The sequence below is a fragment of the Pseudophryne corroboree genome, chromosome 1 (assembly GCF_028390025.1).
Source record: "Pseudophryne corroboree isolate aPseCor3 chromosome 1, aPseCor3.hap2, whole genome shotgun sequence".
NCBI classification, from domain to species: Eukaryota; Metazoa; Chordata; class Amphibia; order Anura; family Myobatrachidae; genus Pseudophryne; species Pseudophryne corroboree.
The window spans coordinates 33,619,634-33,638,034 of NC_086444.1; the positions used below are offsets into that span (position 1 = coordinate 33,619,634).

Consider the following 18,401-nt stretch of genomic DNA (forward strand, 5'->3'; position numbering starts at 1 on the left):
AGTCCATGTAGCATCCAGGGGGTTTAAAAAGAACTTACCGAAAAAACCCGAACCCTCGCACTAAAGGGGTTCCATGATTACACATGAAACCCCTTTTCCCGAATGCCGGGACCCCCCGTGACTGTCACTGGAGAGCCAGCCAATCATGGAGTGCCACGTCATGGCGCTCTCCTGATTGGCTGTGTGTTCCTTGCCTGTCAATCAGGCTCAGCGCAGCGGCTAGAATGGAGGACCGCGATCCTCCATTCTAGCCTATGATGGGAACTTTGCGGTCTGCGATTAACCGCAAAGTTAATTGGGGTCACTCTTGTGAATGAAGCCCTGCACGGATCTCACTGATCCGGCCGGGATTCATTGTGTTATGTCCGGCAGTGTTTTACTAATCACTCCCGTAAAACTCTGCCCGACCATACGAATCACATCGACATCGGAAAATAGAAAACTCGGCAGCTTAGTAAATTACCGAAAATGAGTTCAAAAAGTTGCAGTAAAATACGTCCGATAAAAGTCGAGATTAAACTCCCACCGCATCGGCACAAACACGAATGTTAGTAAATATACCCCCTTGTGTCCTTTTGAAGTGATCACTGTGCTCCTGGATTGTGTGTCCTCTGATGATCAGGAGCCATGCCCTTTATATGGACCCGGGCAGTTTTCTGCTTCATTCTCACCAAGCCCTTTGTCCATTACTGTTACTGCTCAGAGACTATTGTCCTCTCATGTTACATACTGAAGTATTGCTCAATAGTTTATGAACCGTTTTCTTTATTTATAGAGTGATTACATATTGTGCTGCACATTACAGTCAACCGCATCAATCCCTTCCCCAGTGGAGCTTACAATCTGTATTCCTTATCTCATGGACACATACATACTAGGCTAATATATAGCCAGTTAGCGTGTATATTTTTTTGAGTGTGGGAGGAAACTGTAGTACACATAGGAAACCCACACATGCAGGGCGAGAACATACAAACTCCACACACGAGTCCCTGGTATAAATTGAACCCATGACCTCACTGTTGTCAGCAGCAGTGCTTACCACTGCACCATTGTTTTGCCACGAGGGGAGGAGGGGGAGGGGGGGGCGGGCAAGCTTTGTTAGCATATGATGTGCCTCTTTTCAGTGACATCAGTGGAGATTTTATAGAGGTTTTAAATATCCAGGACAACGGTGAGATATTGTCACTCTTCAAAAACCGCTTAAAGCTATCTTTCCATACAGCCCCTGACGCAGTTCATATAGTTCTGTCTGTCTCTCTAGCTCTGTCTGTCTCTCTATCTCTGTCTGTCTCTCTAGCTCTGTCTCTCTAGCTCTGTCTGTCTCTCTATCTCCTTTTTTTATTTCTCTTACGTCCTAGAGGATGCTGGGGACTCCAAAAGGATCATGGGGTATAGACGGGATCCGCAGGAGCTTGGGCACACTGAAAAGACTTTGGGTGTGAAATTTCTCCTCCCTCTTTGCCCCTCCTCCAGACCTCAGTTAGACTTTGTGCCCAGGAGTGACTGGACACACACTAGGCGAGCTCTACTGAGTTTCTCTGGAAATACTTTTGTTAGGTTTTTTATTTTCAGGGAGACCTGCTGGCTACAGGCTTCCTGCATCGAGGGACTGAGGGGAGATAAGTCAGACCTACTTCTTCTTAGTTAAGGGCTCTGCTTCTTAGGCTACCGGACACCATTAGCTCCAGAGGGTTCGATCACTTGGTGCACCTAGCTGCTTGTTCCCGGAGCCGCGCCGTCACCCCCCTCACAGAAGCCAGAAGAAAGAAGCCGGGTGAGTATGTGAAGATCCGAAGACATCAGATGGCAGAAGACTTCAGTAACGAGGTAGCAGCGCAGCGGTAGCGCTGCGCTCCATGCTCCTACACACTTCACCAACGGCACTTGCGGGTGCAGGGCGCTGGGGGGGAGCGCCCTGGTCAGCATGTTACTGGGTCTTTTATAGGCTGGCAGAAGGCATTTTCGGTGCCCGGGCACCGTTTTCCGTACCCCCGCCAGCATTTCAAATTTACATTTTAGCGGGACTGAAGCGTGCCGGGAAGGGGCGGGGCTTAGCAGCAAAGCTCACCAGCCCCATTTTCTCTCATCCACAGCTGCTGCATGAGACGTTGGCCCGGGACCTCCAAGCTCCAATTCAAGTAAAAGGGAGCAAATCGGGGGGGGGACACAGATATTTGGTGCATATATATTGTAATTAACAGCAGCGCTACCACATATATCGTTTGGTGGGATATATGGGCACTGGGGTGTGAGCTGGCATACTCCCTCTGTGTTTCTCTATCTGGGTTTCCTTGTGGGTCTGTCCCCTAGCTGAGGCAGTGTGTGTGTCAGTACTACGTGTCGGCATGTCTGAAGCTGAGTGTTACTCCCCGGAGTAGGTTGCTGGGGGCGCAGATACGGGTCTGGAGATGGCTCTACACACAGAAAATATAGGTATACCAATAGCGCTGTTAACACATGTTCACATACATTTGAGATATCTTACATCAAACAGAGTTTTCTATTGCAGCTTGGCCGAAGGAATACTGTGAGTGACAGACCACAGATCGGAAATGTGCTTGTGTCTCCGATGTATTCACCTCACAAATGTGGGTAGAAGTCACCTTTAAATATTCCAAAACAAATGGACATGGTGCAAGTACAGCCAGACATTTGAATAAAAGGGTGATTTAATAATAAACACTCACAAACGACAAAAATACATAAGACAACACAGCCTCCTGTTACCAGTGGTGTGGAGTTTCCGGAGCTCTGATCTGCTTCCCTTTCAAAGATCTGGGAGGGTAACTGCGTGGATGCCTGGTCTTATGTCCTAACCCACAATAGTGTTTACATGCTTATGTATTTTTGTCGTTTGTGAGTGTTTATTATATTATATATTATTATTATTATTATTATTAAATCACCCTTTTATTCAAATGTCTGGCTGTACTTGCACCATGTCGGCTGTTGTACTTGCAACAGCCGACACCTGATTTGCTTACGATGTTAAATACACTTAATACAAATGTGGCCTCATTGTCGAAGAGATTGGATAAATCTGATTCTCAGACACAAACATGGAGAAAATCCATGGAGGATGCTTTGTCTCAGGTGCAGGCCCCGTCAGGGTCGCAAAAGCGTTTGTTTACCCAGTTGGTAGATACGGATACCGACACGGATTCTGATTCCGATGTCGACTTCACTGAGGCTACTTTACACCCAAGGCTAGTTAAGAGTATTCAGTACATGATTGTGGCTATTAAAGATGATTTACGTATCTCTGACAAACCTGCGGATTTGTTTGTTTAAAGGGAAAAAACCTGAGGTGAAGTTTCCCCCCTCTCATGAAATGAATACTCTTTGTGAAAAGGCTTGGGAGTCGCCGGACAAGAGGTGGCAGATTCCCAAGAGAATTTTCATGGCGTATCCTTTCCCCTCTGATGACAGGGAAAAATTGGAGTCGTCTCCGAATGTCGACAAGGCTCTATCCCGTTTGTCTAAGAAGGTGGCGCTTCCGTCCCCTGATACGGCAGCTCTCAAAGATCCAGCGGATCGCAAGCTGGAGACGTCTCTGAAGGCCATTTTCGCTAATACGGGTGCATTGCTCAGACCTGCTGTGGCGTCGGTATGGGTGAGTAGTGCTATTGCTAAATGAGCTGATAATTTAGCTTCTGATATGGATACCCTTGATAAAGATAATATTCTGTTGACTCTTGGTTATATCAAGGACGCTGCAGATTACCTGAAGGATGCGGTGTGGATATGTTGGTCTCTTGGGATCAAGAACCAATGCCATGGCGGTCTCGGCCAGGAGGGCGCTGTGGATCCATCAATGGAATGCTGATGCCGACTCCAAGAAAGCTATGGAAGCTCTCCCCTTCAAAGGTAGTGTCTTGTTTGGTGTCGGCTTGACTGACCTGGTGTCTACCGCGACTGCGGGTAAGTCCTCTTTTCTTCCTTATGTTCCCACACAGCAGAAAAAGGTACCCCATCAGCAGATGCAGTCCTTTCGTCCAAATAAATACAAGCGAGGAAAAGGCTCGTCCTTCCTCGCTTCAAAGGGTAGAGGATGGGGAAGAAAGTCGCCTGCAGTATCAGGCGCTCAGGACCAAAAGTCCTCCCCCGCCTCTACCAAGTCCACCGCATGACGCTGGGGCGCCCCTGGGGGAGGCTGGACCGGCGGGGGGCCGTCTGCGGATCTTCAGTCAGGTCTGGGTTCACTCAGGCCTGGATCCTTGGGTCCTAGAAATAGTTTCTCAGGGATACAGGCTGGAGTTTCAGGAGATGCCCCCTCACCGCTTTTTCAATTCGGCCTTGCCAATGTCTCTTCCGGACAGGGAGGTCGTGATGGCAGCAATACAAAAGTTGTGTCAACAGAGGGTCATTGTTCCCATTCCCCCGTCCCAACGGGGGGTTCTATTCGAGCCTCTTTGTCGTATCGAAGCTGGACGGTTCGGTCAGACCTATTCTGAACCTAAAATCCCTCAATCCTTACTTGAAAGTTTTCAAGTTCAGGATGGAATCACTTCGAGCTGTGATCTCCAGCCTAGAAGTGGGAAATTTTATGGCGTCAGTCGATATAAAGGATGCCTACTTACACGTCCCGATATATCCTCCGCATCAAGCTTTCCTCAGGTTTGCGATACAGGATTGTCATTACCAATTTCAGACGTTGCCGTTTGGGCTTTCCACGGCCCCGAAGATTTTCACCAAAGTCATGACGGAAATGATGGTTCTCCTTCGCAAACAAGGGGTTACAATTATCCCGTACTTGGACGATCTCCTGATAAAGGCGAGGTACAAGGAAAAATTGTTAAATGTGGAATTGTCTCTGTCGGTTCTGCGACAACACGGTTGGGTTCTAAATTTACCAAAGTCTCAGTTGATTGTGATCACTCGGCTGCCCTTTCTGGGCATGATTCTGGATAAGGAGTTACAGAGAGTGTTTCTTCTGGAAGACAAAGCTCTGGAACTACAGACAATGGTCAGGGAGCTTCTGATGCCTACAAGTGTGTTTATTCATCAGTGTACTCGGGTTCTGGGGAAAATGGTTGCGACGTACGAAGCCATTCCGTTTGGCAGGTTTCATGCCCGGGTGTTTCAGTGGGATCTGCTGAGCAAATGGTCCGGGTCTCACCTGCACATGCACCGGAAAATAAGTCTATCTTCCAGGGCCAGGATTTCTCTCCTGTGGTGGCTACAAAGCTCTCACCTTCTAGGAGGGCGCCGATTCGGAATCCAGGACTGGGTCCTACTGACAACAGATGCAAGTCTCCGAGGCTGGGGCGCAGTCACCCACGGAAGAAATTTCCAGGGGAAATGGTCAAGCCAGGAATCTTGTCTCCACATAAATGTCCTCGAGTTAAGAGCCATTTACAACGGCCTGCTACAAGCAAAGAGCCTTCTTCAGGGTCATCCTGTCCTGATCCAGTCGGACAACATAACAGCGGTGGCGCATGTAAACCGTCAAGGCAGAACAAAAAGCAGGGCGGCTATGGTGGAGGCCACAAGAATCCTTCGCTGGGCAGAACAGCACGTGAGCGCTCTGTCAGCAGTCTTCCTTCCGGGAGTGGACAACTGGGAAGCAGACTTCCTCAGCAGACACGATCTCCATCCGGGAGAGTGGGCTCTTCACCAAGAGGTATTTGCAGAAGTGACGAAGCGTTGGGGAATCCCTCTGATAGACATGATGGTGTCTCGCCTCAACAAGAAGCTTCCGAGGTAATGTTCCAGGTCGAAGGGACCCTCAAGCCAGTGCAGTAGACGCCCTGGTGACTCCGTGGGTGTTTCAGTCGGTATATGTGTTTCCTCCACTTCCTCTCATTCCAAAGGTGCTGGGAATCATACGACGAGCAAAGGTTCAGGCGATTCTCGTAGTTCCAGATTGGCCGCGCAGGGCCTGGTATCCGGATCTTCAGGAATTATTGGTGGAAGATCCTTGGCCGCTCCCTCTAAGAGAGGACCTGTTACTGCAAGGTCCATGCGTATTTCCGGACTTACCGCGGCTGCGTTTGACGGCATGGAAGTTGAGCGCCAAATTTTAGCTCAAAAAGGTATTCCTGGGGAGGTCATCCTCACTCTCCTTAAGGCTAGGAAGGAGGTTACGGCGAAACATTATCACCGTGTTTGGAGAAAGTATGTTTCGTGGTGTGAGACCAAAACTGCTCCTGTGGAGGAATTTCACTTGGGTCGGTTTCTCCATTTTTTGCAGGCAGGCGTCGATGCAGGCCTGAAATTGGGTTCCATCAAAGTGCATATTTCGGCTTTATCTATTTTCTTTCAAAAGGAATTGGCCGTCCTTCCAGAGGTTCAGACTTTTGTGAAGGGAGTGCTGCATATCCATCCTCCATTTGTACCGCCTGTGGCGCCGTGGGATCTTGAAGTGGTCTTGCAGTTTCTTATGTCTCCCTGGTTTGAACCTTTGCGTAAGGTTGAGTTGAAGTTTCTCACGTGGAAGGTAGTCATGCTTTTGGCTCTGGCGTCTGCCAGGTGAGTGTCAGAGTTGGCGGCCTTATCTCACAAGAGTCCATATTTGATCTTCCATTCGGATAGAGCAGAATTGAGGACTCGTCAACAATTTCTGACGAAGGTGGTTTCTTCATTTCACCTTAACCAACCGATTGTGCTACCTGTGGCTACGGATGCTGTGGCTGTTCCAAAGTCTCTTGATGTTGTAAGAGCTTTGAAGATTTACGTCGCCAGAACGGCTCTTGCCAGGAAAACTGAGGCTCTCTTTGTCCTGTATGCTTCCAACAAGATTGGAAATCCTGCTTCTAAGCAGACTATTGCACGCTGGATTTGTAGTACGATTCAGCAAGCTCGTTCTTCGGCTGGGCTACCGTTGCCGAAGTCAGTAAAGGCCCATTCTACCAGAAAAGTGGGCTCGTCTTGGGCGGCTGCCTGAGGGGTCTCTGCACTTCAGCTTTGCCGAGCTGCTGCTTGGTCGGGTTCAAACACCTTTGCTAAGTTTTACAAGTTTGATACCCTGGCTGATGAGGTCCTCATGTTTGCTCAATCGGTGCTTCAGAGTCGTCCGCACTCTCCCGCCCGTTCTGGAGCTTTGTTATAGACCCCATGGTCTTTTGGAGTCCCCAGCATCCTCTAGGACGTAGGAGAAAATAGGATTTTAGTACCTACCGGTAAATCCTTTTCTCCTGGTCCGTAGAGGATGCTGGGCGCCCATCCCAGTGCGGACTGTTACTTGCAGTGTATTATTGCTGGTTAAATTTGTTTACACGCGGGTTGTGTATTAGTTGTATTCAGCTTGTTGCTGTTGTTAATTCATACTGTTATCTGGTTTCCTGATACTCAGGTTGTACGGTATGTTGTGGTGTGGGCTGGTAGGTTTTCTCGCCCTTGGTTTACACAAAAATCCTTTCCTCGAAATGTCCGTCTCTCCTGGGCACAGTTTCTATAACTAAGGTCTGGAGGAGGGGCATAGAGGGAGGAGCCAGTTCACACCCAGTCAGTCTTTTCAGTGTGCCCAACCTCCTGCGGATCCCGTCTATACCCCATGGTCCTTTTGGAATCCCCAGCATCCTCTACGGACCAGGAGAAAATGATTTACCGGTAGGTACTAAAATCCTATTTTTTTCTTATTACATTTGAATTTAATCAATTTATGGGCCAAATTTAATAGTCTGCAATTTGCGGGAGGCAGCGCGATCCCATCAAGCTAGGGATTAGATTTAAAGCAGCGATTAGAGGCAAACCAGGTTGGGTTTGCCTTTAAACAATTTGCCACTGTACATCTAGTAAGAATCGTGGCGGCTTCCAGGTATTTTGGGCTATTACATTTGCCCTATATACTTATTGCTCTAAGCAAATCCTTACTGCATTTTAAATGCAGAGATTGTCTTAGCCGCGTTAACCCTTTAAATGCAAGAATGTGAAGTGTTAACTGTTCAAGCTATCAACATCAAGATTGCGCAATTGGGCCATTGAGTCGCAGGCTACCTTTGGCCTCACCCAGTAGATGGTGGTCACCAGAAGTTTGTACGGAATGTAGACTATGGGGACCGCCGGTTCAGTGCAACATTCCTTTGCCCCATTACAGTAACTTCCAAGTCACAAGGACACTGTGAAAAATGATTTTCTCCCTTTTAGACTAGAATTGGGAGAGCCTGGATCCCTGACCTTATTCATTTCTTCCATTAATGTGTTGCAGGATGTTCCGGCAAGGAATGCACGATTTGAAGGTGTGGCCAAATATTGAAGCCGATGGGTCGGAGCCAACCAAAACACCTGGAAGGACAAGCAGTTCCTTATCTGAAGATCAGATGAGCAGACTGGCCAAGGTAAGTCCCTTCTGTCCATACGATTACTCTACATCCTGGTCTTTCAGGGACTGGAGATTGGTTCTGTGAGTAGTAACGTGACATTGTATTCCATCTTCTGGCACCAGCATTTCTGTGATTTATTAATGATCTGTAATAACGCGGGAGATGTTATCGCATCTAGAACCTGTACATCGTATGAGTCCTCCTTTTCTGCTCAAAGGCATTATAATGACATTGTAGTTGCCGCCTTCTGTTGGGTGACAGTTGGGCTGAGGATACGCAGTATAGAGAAGCAGACTTGTACCGGAAGTGGGAGGAAGAGCGCTGGGGGAGAGTCGGGAGATCTGGATGTAGTGTGGCGGTGGGACGGACGCTGCGGGGCAGCGTTTAGTGATACAAGATGAGTAAGTAGTTGGCGTGCCGTGGGATGATTTCTGTCAGTTTGGCGAGTGCATCATTTTTGGATACATTTACCCCACTTTCTCTTCCACTGGCCGATGCAGCAGTCAGTATACAGCATCTGATCCTTCATTGTGTTTCAGCTAATCTATTTCTATATTGAACTAGTAAAGGGACCTGACATGCCGGTCCATCTGACCCCCCCCCCCCGCCCCAAACCCATTCTCGTCCTGTCCCTTGCTCTGTCACCCCCCCCCCCCCCACACACACACACTCTCCTTAGCAGTGGTGTTCCTGCTGAGACTTTTGGGACCGCAAGTTGTGATAATCCAATACATGATACCTGATTGAGCTGCCCTAGTGCCTGCGCCTAATGCGGCCTTCTTTAGAGAGGGGTTCCCACCAGAACATGCTTTGTTACACAATAGATAAAAGATGGTCGCACAATGATGCTGTGCAGGAGAATGTGATGCCGCACACGACACACAAGTTATACAGGAGATGCAATGTCAAGATTCACGTCAAGCAGCATCATACATACTAACACCCTGACTGCGGCCAGCTCTCCGCACCTCTCATGCAAGCTGATGAGACAGGAGAGGGGCTGACGGGAAGAGGTGCTCTGTGCAGGCTGTGACATACCCAGCCCAGGGAGGGGGGGGAATCCCTGATCGGGACCGGTGGAAGGATAGCCGGCACCAGAGAACTCACTGGGTAGGTTGAGTGGAGGTGAGCGGTGCTTTATTATTTTATTATCTTTTATTTATATGGTGCCACAAGGGTTCTGCAGCGCCTAACCAAGTACATAAACAATGACTTACAGTACAAGACAATGCAGGGCAAGTACAAGGTATATAAACATTGCTGCATCGGGGGACAGGGCACTGAAACAAATTATCAGGGTGGTAGGTGGGAGTAAGGAGTTGAAAATAGTCTGCATGAGGGAAAGCACATGAGGGTTGAGGGCCCTGCTCGTGAAAGCGTACATTCTGAAGGAGAGGGGCAGACAGACAGGGGTGACAGAGGTGGGGTGGAAGTGTACAGGTTTCTTTTGTGTAGGCCGCAGTAGCAGGTCGTGTCTCTATCCTGGAGGTTGCTCAGTAAGTTGAGGTAGGCAGGGTGGGCAATGAAAGCAGCCCTCCAGCTGGAGTCTCCTCCAAGGCCAGAGAGGGGATCTGCAGGCATGGGGAGGTCAGCAGGAAACCAGAACACGATGCAGGAGGCAAAGCATGGAGAAGGGGGGGGGGGTTATTGTCAAGTGATGTCCGGAACTCCTGAAAGCCCGGTCACTCAGTAGTGAAAACAGAATAAGTCCCAAAAATTGTCTTATCTTGACCAGCCTTTACGACTGCTCTTTTGCCATCAGCTCCACTTCTCCTTCTGCATGTCCACTCAGGCTCTACTCCATCCTAAGGTGTCTGATTTTCGTCTTTATATTGCAGTCTCTCACGAGCAGGGCCCTCTCTACACTTTATAATTTTTCTTCACCTTCTTTGACTACTTCAGCAGTTCTCAAACTCTGCTCTAGGACCCTGTCTGACAAAATTCGAACCCCAGCGAGTTACAGCAGAACAGTGACGCCATCCCCTCATGACCCTGGCATATAACAGCCACCATCCCTACGTGCCCCTGACGTGGCAACCGCCATCCGTACACACCCCTGGCATATAACAACCACCACCCGTACATGCCTCTGACGTGGCAGCCGCCATCCCCTCATGCCCCTGACGTCGCAGCCGCCATCCCCTCATGCCCCTGACGTGGCAGCTGCCATCCCCTCATGCCCCTGACGTGGCAGCCGCCATCCCCTCATGCCCCTGACGTGGCAGCCGCCATCCCCTCATGCCCCTGACGTGGCAGCCGCCATCCCCTCATGCCCCTGACGTGGCAGCCGCCATCCCCTCATGCCCCTGACGTGGCAGCCGCCATCCCCTCATGCCCCTGACGTGGCAGCCGCCATCCCCTCATGCCCCTGACGTGGCAGCCGCCATCCCCTCATGCCCCTGACGTGGCAGCCGCCATCCCCTCATGCCCCTGACGTGGCAGCCGCCATCCCCTCATGCCCCTGACGTGGCAGCCGCCATCCCCTCATGCCCCTGACGTGGCAGCCGCCATCCCCTCATGCCCCTGACGTGATAGCCGCCATCCCCTCATGCCCCTGACGTGGCAGCCGTCATCCCCTCATGCCCCTGACGTGGCAGCCGCCATCCCTACATGCCCCTGACATATAACAGCCGCCATCCCCTCATGCCCCTGATGTGGCAGCCGCCATCCCTACATGCTCCTGATGTTGGAGCTGCCATCCCCACATGCCCCTGGCATATAACAGCCACTATCTCTACAGGTACCTGACGTGCCAGCCGCCATCCCCACACACCCCTGGCATATAACAGCCGCAATTACTACAAGCTCCTGCTGTTGGAGCCACCATCCCCACACGCCTCTGGCACATAACAGCCGCCACCCGCACACTCCCCTGACGTGGCAGCCACCATCCGCAGATGCCCCTGGTATAATATCCACCATCCCCACACGCCCCTGACGTGGCAGCTGCCATCCCCAGATGCCCCATTACATCTCCCCATACACCTCTATTATTAGATAACCCATTGTCTTTCACATATCAGTCCTCCCTCACACACTTACTGTTGTGCCTTGAGGTGGACTCTGGAGCCTGCAGTTGAAGCCCGTGCAGTGGGGTGGGAGTCATGCTTTCCCCAATCTGCAGACCTTATTGGATGCTCCCTGAATGTGACCTCCCCATGCTATGCAGAGAAGGAGGTCACATTATAGGCCGGAGCAGGTTCCTTCTCCAACTGTCATATGCAACACACATCTCCTGCTGGATGCCATATTGTAATCCTTTGTTATGTTGGCGTAATGGTCATGCAACCCCATCACCAGGTGGCCACAGTTGTCTACTTCATACATACCTGTCCTTGCAGATTCTTATTAATTTGAGTTTTTTTATACACAATAAATATATATAATTCTGTGGGTGTCATTTGGAGCTGGGAATAACGTGTGCACCTGGGTAAAACCGTGCTGCATTGCAGGGGTGGAAAGAGTTAAAGTGTGCACAGAGATTGTAGATTTGTCAGGGATGTGTCCTCATTCAAGTATTTATTGTTCAATGTGATAATAAAGCCATCCAGCTTTTGTGGGCTGCATGCACATGCTGCCAGTATTTACCCTGCATGCAAACATAACAACAGTGGGCCTTATTCAGATGTGACTGGAGCTGCTATCTCTTCCTTGGAAGCAGCAGTGATAGCGCTGTATGGTGATGCGGCAGGAGGCATCCTAGGGTCCCTGACTCGCTATCAGGCGGTTTGCAGCAGCCATTGTGCTGTGCAAGCAGCCCGTCGCAGAGGTCAGAAAATCTCCGCCCTTCGATGGGGGTCCCTGGCCTCTACCCTTCCCATAAACGGCGGCGACACCCCTCTGTTTTCACAAAGGAAAGCCGTCGCTGCCCCCTAGATGGCAGCAGCCTGTCAGTCACTCACAGTCTGCTGATGTCCTACTACCTTCAGCGCAGAACGGGTCCTGCGCATAGCAAAGTACTAATAATCTGTACTGTGCGCATCCCGTGGCAGCTGCTGCAGGATCTGAATAACCCCCTCAGAGTTGTACGCTATTGTGTACGACTCTGCAGTACCATACAGCTAATATGCTACTGCAGCAGGAGGGATCTGGGGTAACTAGACGCCTCCTGACTGCTTCTGAGATCCGCTGTTGTGTCTCGAGACGCACCATCGGATAACTCTGCGGGACCATCGGTCATCTGAGTAACCATCGGTTACTCAGATATCTGTCTCCGGTCCGCAGCCAAGGCCAGTAAATCTACATCGCCAGACGCAGACACTGACCTCGGCACTCCTACAAAACGGAGGCAACACACTTCCGTTTTGAGAAACTTACCCGGCCGGTGCCCCTTTCCTGCTCCCAATTGCTCTCAGCCTGTCGATGATGAGAATTGTATTAACAAACAAAAATAATGACGCTGCCTGTACGGATTTCCGTCATTACCTACAGGTACTAGGAGTAACACAAAGTATGCGGCCACGGGTGCATTGATGCTACTGTCAGTATAAATAGGCGTACTGAGAGTATTGTATTCAGAGTGAGTAACAGACGAAGTGACGCTGTGCTATGGTTAGTAAATACAGTGAAACATCTGGCATTGCATATAAAACCGAATGAGAATGGACCAAGGGTCTAATTCAGATCTGATTGCAGCAGCAAAACAGTTCTCTAATGGACAAAAACCATGTGCAGTGCAGGTGGGGCAGATGTAACATGTGCAGAGAGAGTTAGATTTGGTTGGGTTATATTGTTTCTGTGCAGGGTAAATACTGGTTGCTTTATGTATACACTGCAATTTAGATTTCAGTTTGAACACACCCCACCCAAATCTAACTCTCTCTGCACATGTTACATCTGCCCCACCTGCAGTGCACATGGTTTTGCACATTAGAGAACAATTTTGCTGCTGCGATCAGGTCTGAATTAGGCCCTAAATCTTTTGCTCTACTACATCACTGATAAATATTATTAACTAGCTTTTATATAAATAGCAGCTACATATTGACAAACTATGAAATGCTGGGTGTGCCGTGATGCTGTGTATTAGTGCTTTGTATACGTCTCATCCCTGTATAAGAGCCCGCTCCCGTGGAGTTCTGCTGCACACTACTGCTCCATCTTCCCATCCTCCAGTTCTAGACTATCGTGTATTTGCACTACGCCTTGGAGAGAGATAAAGTATCAACCAACCAGCTCCTGACATTTTTAAAGCACAGCCTGTAACACGGCAGTTGGAGCCGATTGACTGGTACTTTATCTCCCTCCAAAGCTTAGTACATAGACCCTATGTCTCTTTCTACAAATTTTTAGGCCTCTAAGTAGGCTACCTTCCGGAATAATGTTAATATCTTTGATCTCCCTTGAACGTTCTTGAGCTATCAGGTCAGCAGGCACTATCTTTAATGCATTGTCTGTCAAACGGAGCATGTTTTCCAGGTATCTTCATAGAAGCTTTCCTGTCCATCTTCTTATAGTGTACCTTTCTGTAATTACAGTATTTGTGCTCCAGCTAGGAGATTCGGAAGTCTTGGAGAACCAGGCTCGAGGAGTACTGCTGTAATGACCTCTGTACTATTACCAACATAGTATATGTTCTCTCTGAGTTCTGTAGGTAGTAGGAAAGTTTTCAAAAGCCCCCCCCCAAAAAAAAAAGTCCCCCCCCCCCCCCCCCAAAAAAAAAAAAAAAAGTCCTCTTCCGACTTCCGACTAGTATGTCAGCTATGTTAACGAATATATTTAATCGACCCCAAACTCTTCCATCATTTCTAGAAGTTCAGTTTGTTTGAAGCTATTTTTCTTTGATCGAACCATAAATTCCTAATTTCACAATAAGTGTGTTCCTCCCATGGCGACCATTAGATATTTTTTCATTTTTTCCGTTTTCTTTTTATTCCTTTGATCTCTGCCCGCTTCCTGCCGCTGCGCTTTCCTATGCTTGAAAAGCTGTAGCTTTTTGCAGAAGCGGGATTAATGCGGCAGACGGGGACAGGCCGCCGTCCTAAATACGTCCAACATCTCAGCGCTGATTTATGTGATCAATAAACACAGCCTTTGTTTTCATGGAATAGCAGCCTTTTATAAGGCCACTTCACCTTCACATTAAAGGAAAACCTAATTAAAGTCTCCTCTTTATAGCCTCAGGTTATCTGGAAAGATTTAATAGTACCGAGGGCGGAACACTGTGGGTGGAATGAAACCTCTTTATGGCTGTTTTCAGCTCTTACCCAAATGTTCCCTGCAAGTTTAAAGCTACTAACCCCTTACTGGACTTGTACCTGCGGTATGTTTCTGCCTCACATTAAACGGTTAACCTTTCAGTAAAGAAGGTCTGGTCTAATAGACATTTTATATAATTGTACGGTAAAGTCTGATCTCTTAGCAATAGTGAAAAATTAGAGTAAACTCCCTTAAACAGCTTAAATCTGTACACATCATCAAACATCTATACCCATTAATAATGGCCATAGACGTGACGGGATGCGGTCAATTTACCTACAGTCAAAATCCCGACGTGGTCAAAATACCGACATTGGAAATAACAACAGGTCAAAAAGTCAACATGATTTTTTTTCCCATTGAAACCAACTTGTTCATACTTTACCATCCCAGTGGACCTGGAGGAGGAATCACAAGGCACTGTGCGCTCGCCATATGCGAGGGGACGCGGTACACTTATACGGTGTCCCTATGTCCACATACACACCAGAACACCATTGAAAAACTTATGTCGACTTTTTGACGTGTTGTCCTTTTGATTGTCGACATTTTGAATGTCGGTATTTAAATGTTGCTATTTTTAATGTTGGTAATTTTAATGTCGGTATTTAGACCATGTCGGTATTTTGATTGTAGGTACTTCATACTAAACCCGATGTGACTACAGTGGGTGTGCAGCCTATAGTAAGGTTGTTTGTTGCAAATTGCGGCAAACATGACATTTAAAAATTCTCAAACGCAGCGTCCTGAAGGAGTCTGAGCTGTGTTAGTTCAGAGCCTGGTGTAAGTTTAAGGCCGGGTACACACGTTAATGATATTGGCATGACTTGTCATATTGGGCCGACAAATCGTGCATATTGTTTAGCGTGTACCCAGGATTGCTCGCTCCCGTGGGTTGCATGCAATATTTTTTTCTGGTTGGCCCTGCTGCACAGCCAATCAGAAGATATTGCATGCGACCCGATGTAGTCTAATGAAGGACGGAACTAGAGATCATACCGTTGTTCATTAAATCGCTCAATGTGCACCGGCAATCTCCTATGGTTCGTCCTGACTATCGGCAAGGTTGCAGGTCACGGTGATGTGTACCTGGCCCAAGGCTGGGTGCACACTACAATGATATCTCGCAGTGTGTACCCGAGATTGAACGATGCTGACGGTTGTTAAAGATATCTTACGGTTAGCCGTGCTGCACGGTCAATCACAAGATATTGTTAACGATACCATGCTGTTAAATGCAACATGGCATGTTACATTGTCCCGTTGTACCACTGCAGTGTGTACGCACAGGACGATATGTCGGCGCGGCAGCTGGCGTATTGGCCGGGAACACATCGCTCTGATATGCACCCGGCCTAAGAGTTTAAGAAGTGGTAGTGATTACTACAAAGCTGTTAATGGTGACTAAGGGCCACTTTGCACGTGCAGCAAATGAAAAGCGATTGCCGACGCACTCTGTTTGCAAAGTGAGTGACTGGTAGTCGGCGTTTGTGGGAGGTAATGGGGGGTGACTAGAATAACGCAGGCGTGTTGTGAGCGTTTTCTGACCATTGGCTAGTCGGCCACTGTGACTGCCACTGTTCCACTTAACATGTGACCGGCAGATGTGAGATGCTGGCGGTGTGCCTATGCACAAGACGGCGTCTGAGCATAAGTTGCCTGCATACGAAATCACAGCTGCACATGCAACTGCATGCACCTCTGTAGCAGGCCCCGAGTCCGGTTGGGGGCAGCTGTGAAAATCACAGCCACTTATTCTAACTTGGTAAAACCCTTGGTTTTCATAAATAAGACTGATTTGTGTACAATTGGGTGAGGGGTAGTTGCACATACTGTATAGGTGTGGAAATGAAAAAGAAAAACTAATAGGACGAGGTGGGGGAGTGTCAGCTAGTGTTTGGCGCATGAATCGGTCACAAAGATGCGATTAAGTTTCAGACTGACTCTGAATAAGGCCCCACAATAGTTTATAGGGTAAATAGTATACAAAAGCCTATTTCTCTGACGTCCTAAGTGGATGCTGGGACTCCGTAAGGACCATGGGGAATAGCGGCTCCGCAGGAGACTGGGCACAACTATAAAGAAAGCTTTAGACTACTGGTGTGCACTGGCTCCTCCCACTATGACCCTCCTCCAGACTTCAGTTAGAATCTTGTGCCCGGCTGAGCTGGATGCACACTAGGGGCTCTCCTGAGCTCCTAGAAAGAAAGTATATTTTAGGTTTTTTATTTTACAGTGAGATCTGCTGGCAACAGACTCACTGCAGCGAGGGACTAAGGGGAGAAGAAGCGAACCTACCTAACAGGTGGTAGTTTGGGCTTCTTAGGCTACTGGACACCATTAGCTCCAGAGGGATCGACCGCAGGACCCGACCTTGATGTTCGTTCCCGGAGCCGCGCCGCCGTCCCCCTTACAGAGCCAGAAGCATGAAGAGGTCCGGAAAATCGGCGGCAGAAGACTTCGGTCTTCACCAAGGTAGCGCACAGCACTGCAGCTGTGCGCCATTGCTCCTCATGTACACCTCACACTCCGGTCACTGATGGGTGCAGGGCGCTGGGGGGGGGGGGGCGCCCTGAGGGCAGTATTACACACCTTGGCTGGCAAATATACACCATATATAGTCCCAGAGGCTATATAGTTGTAAATTAATACCCCTGCCAGAGTTTCAAAAACGCGGGAGAAGTCCGCCGAAAAAGGGGCAGGGCTAACTCCCTCACCACACTGGCGCCATTTTTCCCTCACAGCTCCGCTGGAAGGAAGCTCCCTGGCTCTCCCCTGCAGTCTACAAGCTACAGAAGGGTAAAAAAAGAGAGGGGGGGCACTAAATTTAGGCGCAGTGTATGTATGTATGTATATATATATATATATATATATCAGCTATAAGGGGATATAATTCAGTTAGTCCCTGTATTATATAGCGCTCTGGTGTGTGCTGGCATACTCTCTCTCTGTCTCCCCAAAGGGCTTTGTGGGGTCCTGTCCTCTGTCAGAGCATTCCCTGTGTGTATGCGGTGTGTCGGTACGGCTGTGTCGACATGTTTGATGAGGAGGCTTATGTGGAGGCGGAGCAAATGCCTGTAAATGTGATGTCACAAGGAATTACACGACAGTGTCGACTCCTTGCATAAAAGGTTTGACGACATACCTACTATGGGACAGCCGGCTTCTCAGCCTGTGCCTGCCCAGGCGTCTCAAAAGCCATCAGGGGCTCTAAAACGCCCGCTACCTCAGATGGCAGACACAGATGTCGACACGGATACTGACTCCAGTGTCGACGACGATGAGACTAATGTAACTTCCAATAGGGCCACACGTTACATGATTGAGGCAATGAAAAATGTGTTGCACATTTCTGATGTTACCCCCGGTACCACAAAAAAGGGTATTATGTTTGGAGAGAAAAAACTACCAGTAGCTTTTCCTCCATCTGAGGAGTTAAATGAAGTGTGTGAAGAAGCGTGGGCTTCTCCTGATAAGAAACTGGTAATTTCTAAGACGTTACTAATGGCGTACCCTTTCCCGCCAGAGGATAGGTCACGCTGGGAAACATCCCCTAGGGTGGATAAAGCGCTCACACGCTTGTCAAAGAAGGTGGCACTACCGTCTCCGGATACGGCCGCCCTGAAGGAATCTGCTGATAGAAAGCAGGAGGCTGTCCTGAAGTCTATATATACACACACAGGTGTTATACTGAGGCCAGCTATTGCGTCAGCATGGATGTGCAGTGCTGCAGCTGCGTGGTCAGATTCCCTGTCAGAAAATATTGATACCCTAGACAGGGACACTATATTGCAAACCGTAGAGCATATTAAAGACGCACTTTTATACATGAGGGATGCACAGAGGGATATTTGCCGGCTGGCATCCAAAATTAGTGCAATGTCCATTTCTGCCAGGAGAGGGTTATGGACTCGGCAGTGGACAGGAGATGCAGAT

The 18,401-nt window shown here is 48.7% G+C and overlaps 1 protein-coding gene across 4 annotated transcripts in view; it reads left to right on the plus strand.

Moving 5' to 3' along the window:
- Window positions 1–18,401, plus strand: part of PIK3C3 (phosphatidylinositol 3-kinase catalytic subunit type 3) — a 365,653-nt gene that overhangs the window by 44,218 nt on the left and 303,034 nt on the right. For all 4 annotated transcript variants that reach the window (XM_063958224.1, XM_063958242.1, XM_063958250.1 and 1 more), the window contains exon 4: window positions 8,153–8,282. In XM_063958224.1, coding sequence (XP_063814294.1) covers window positions 8,153–8,282 — 130 coding nt within the window. The remainder of the gene's footprint in view (window positions 1–8,152; window positions 8,283–18,401) is intronic.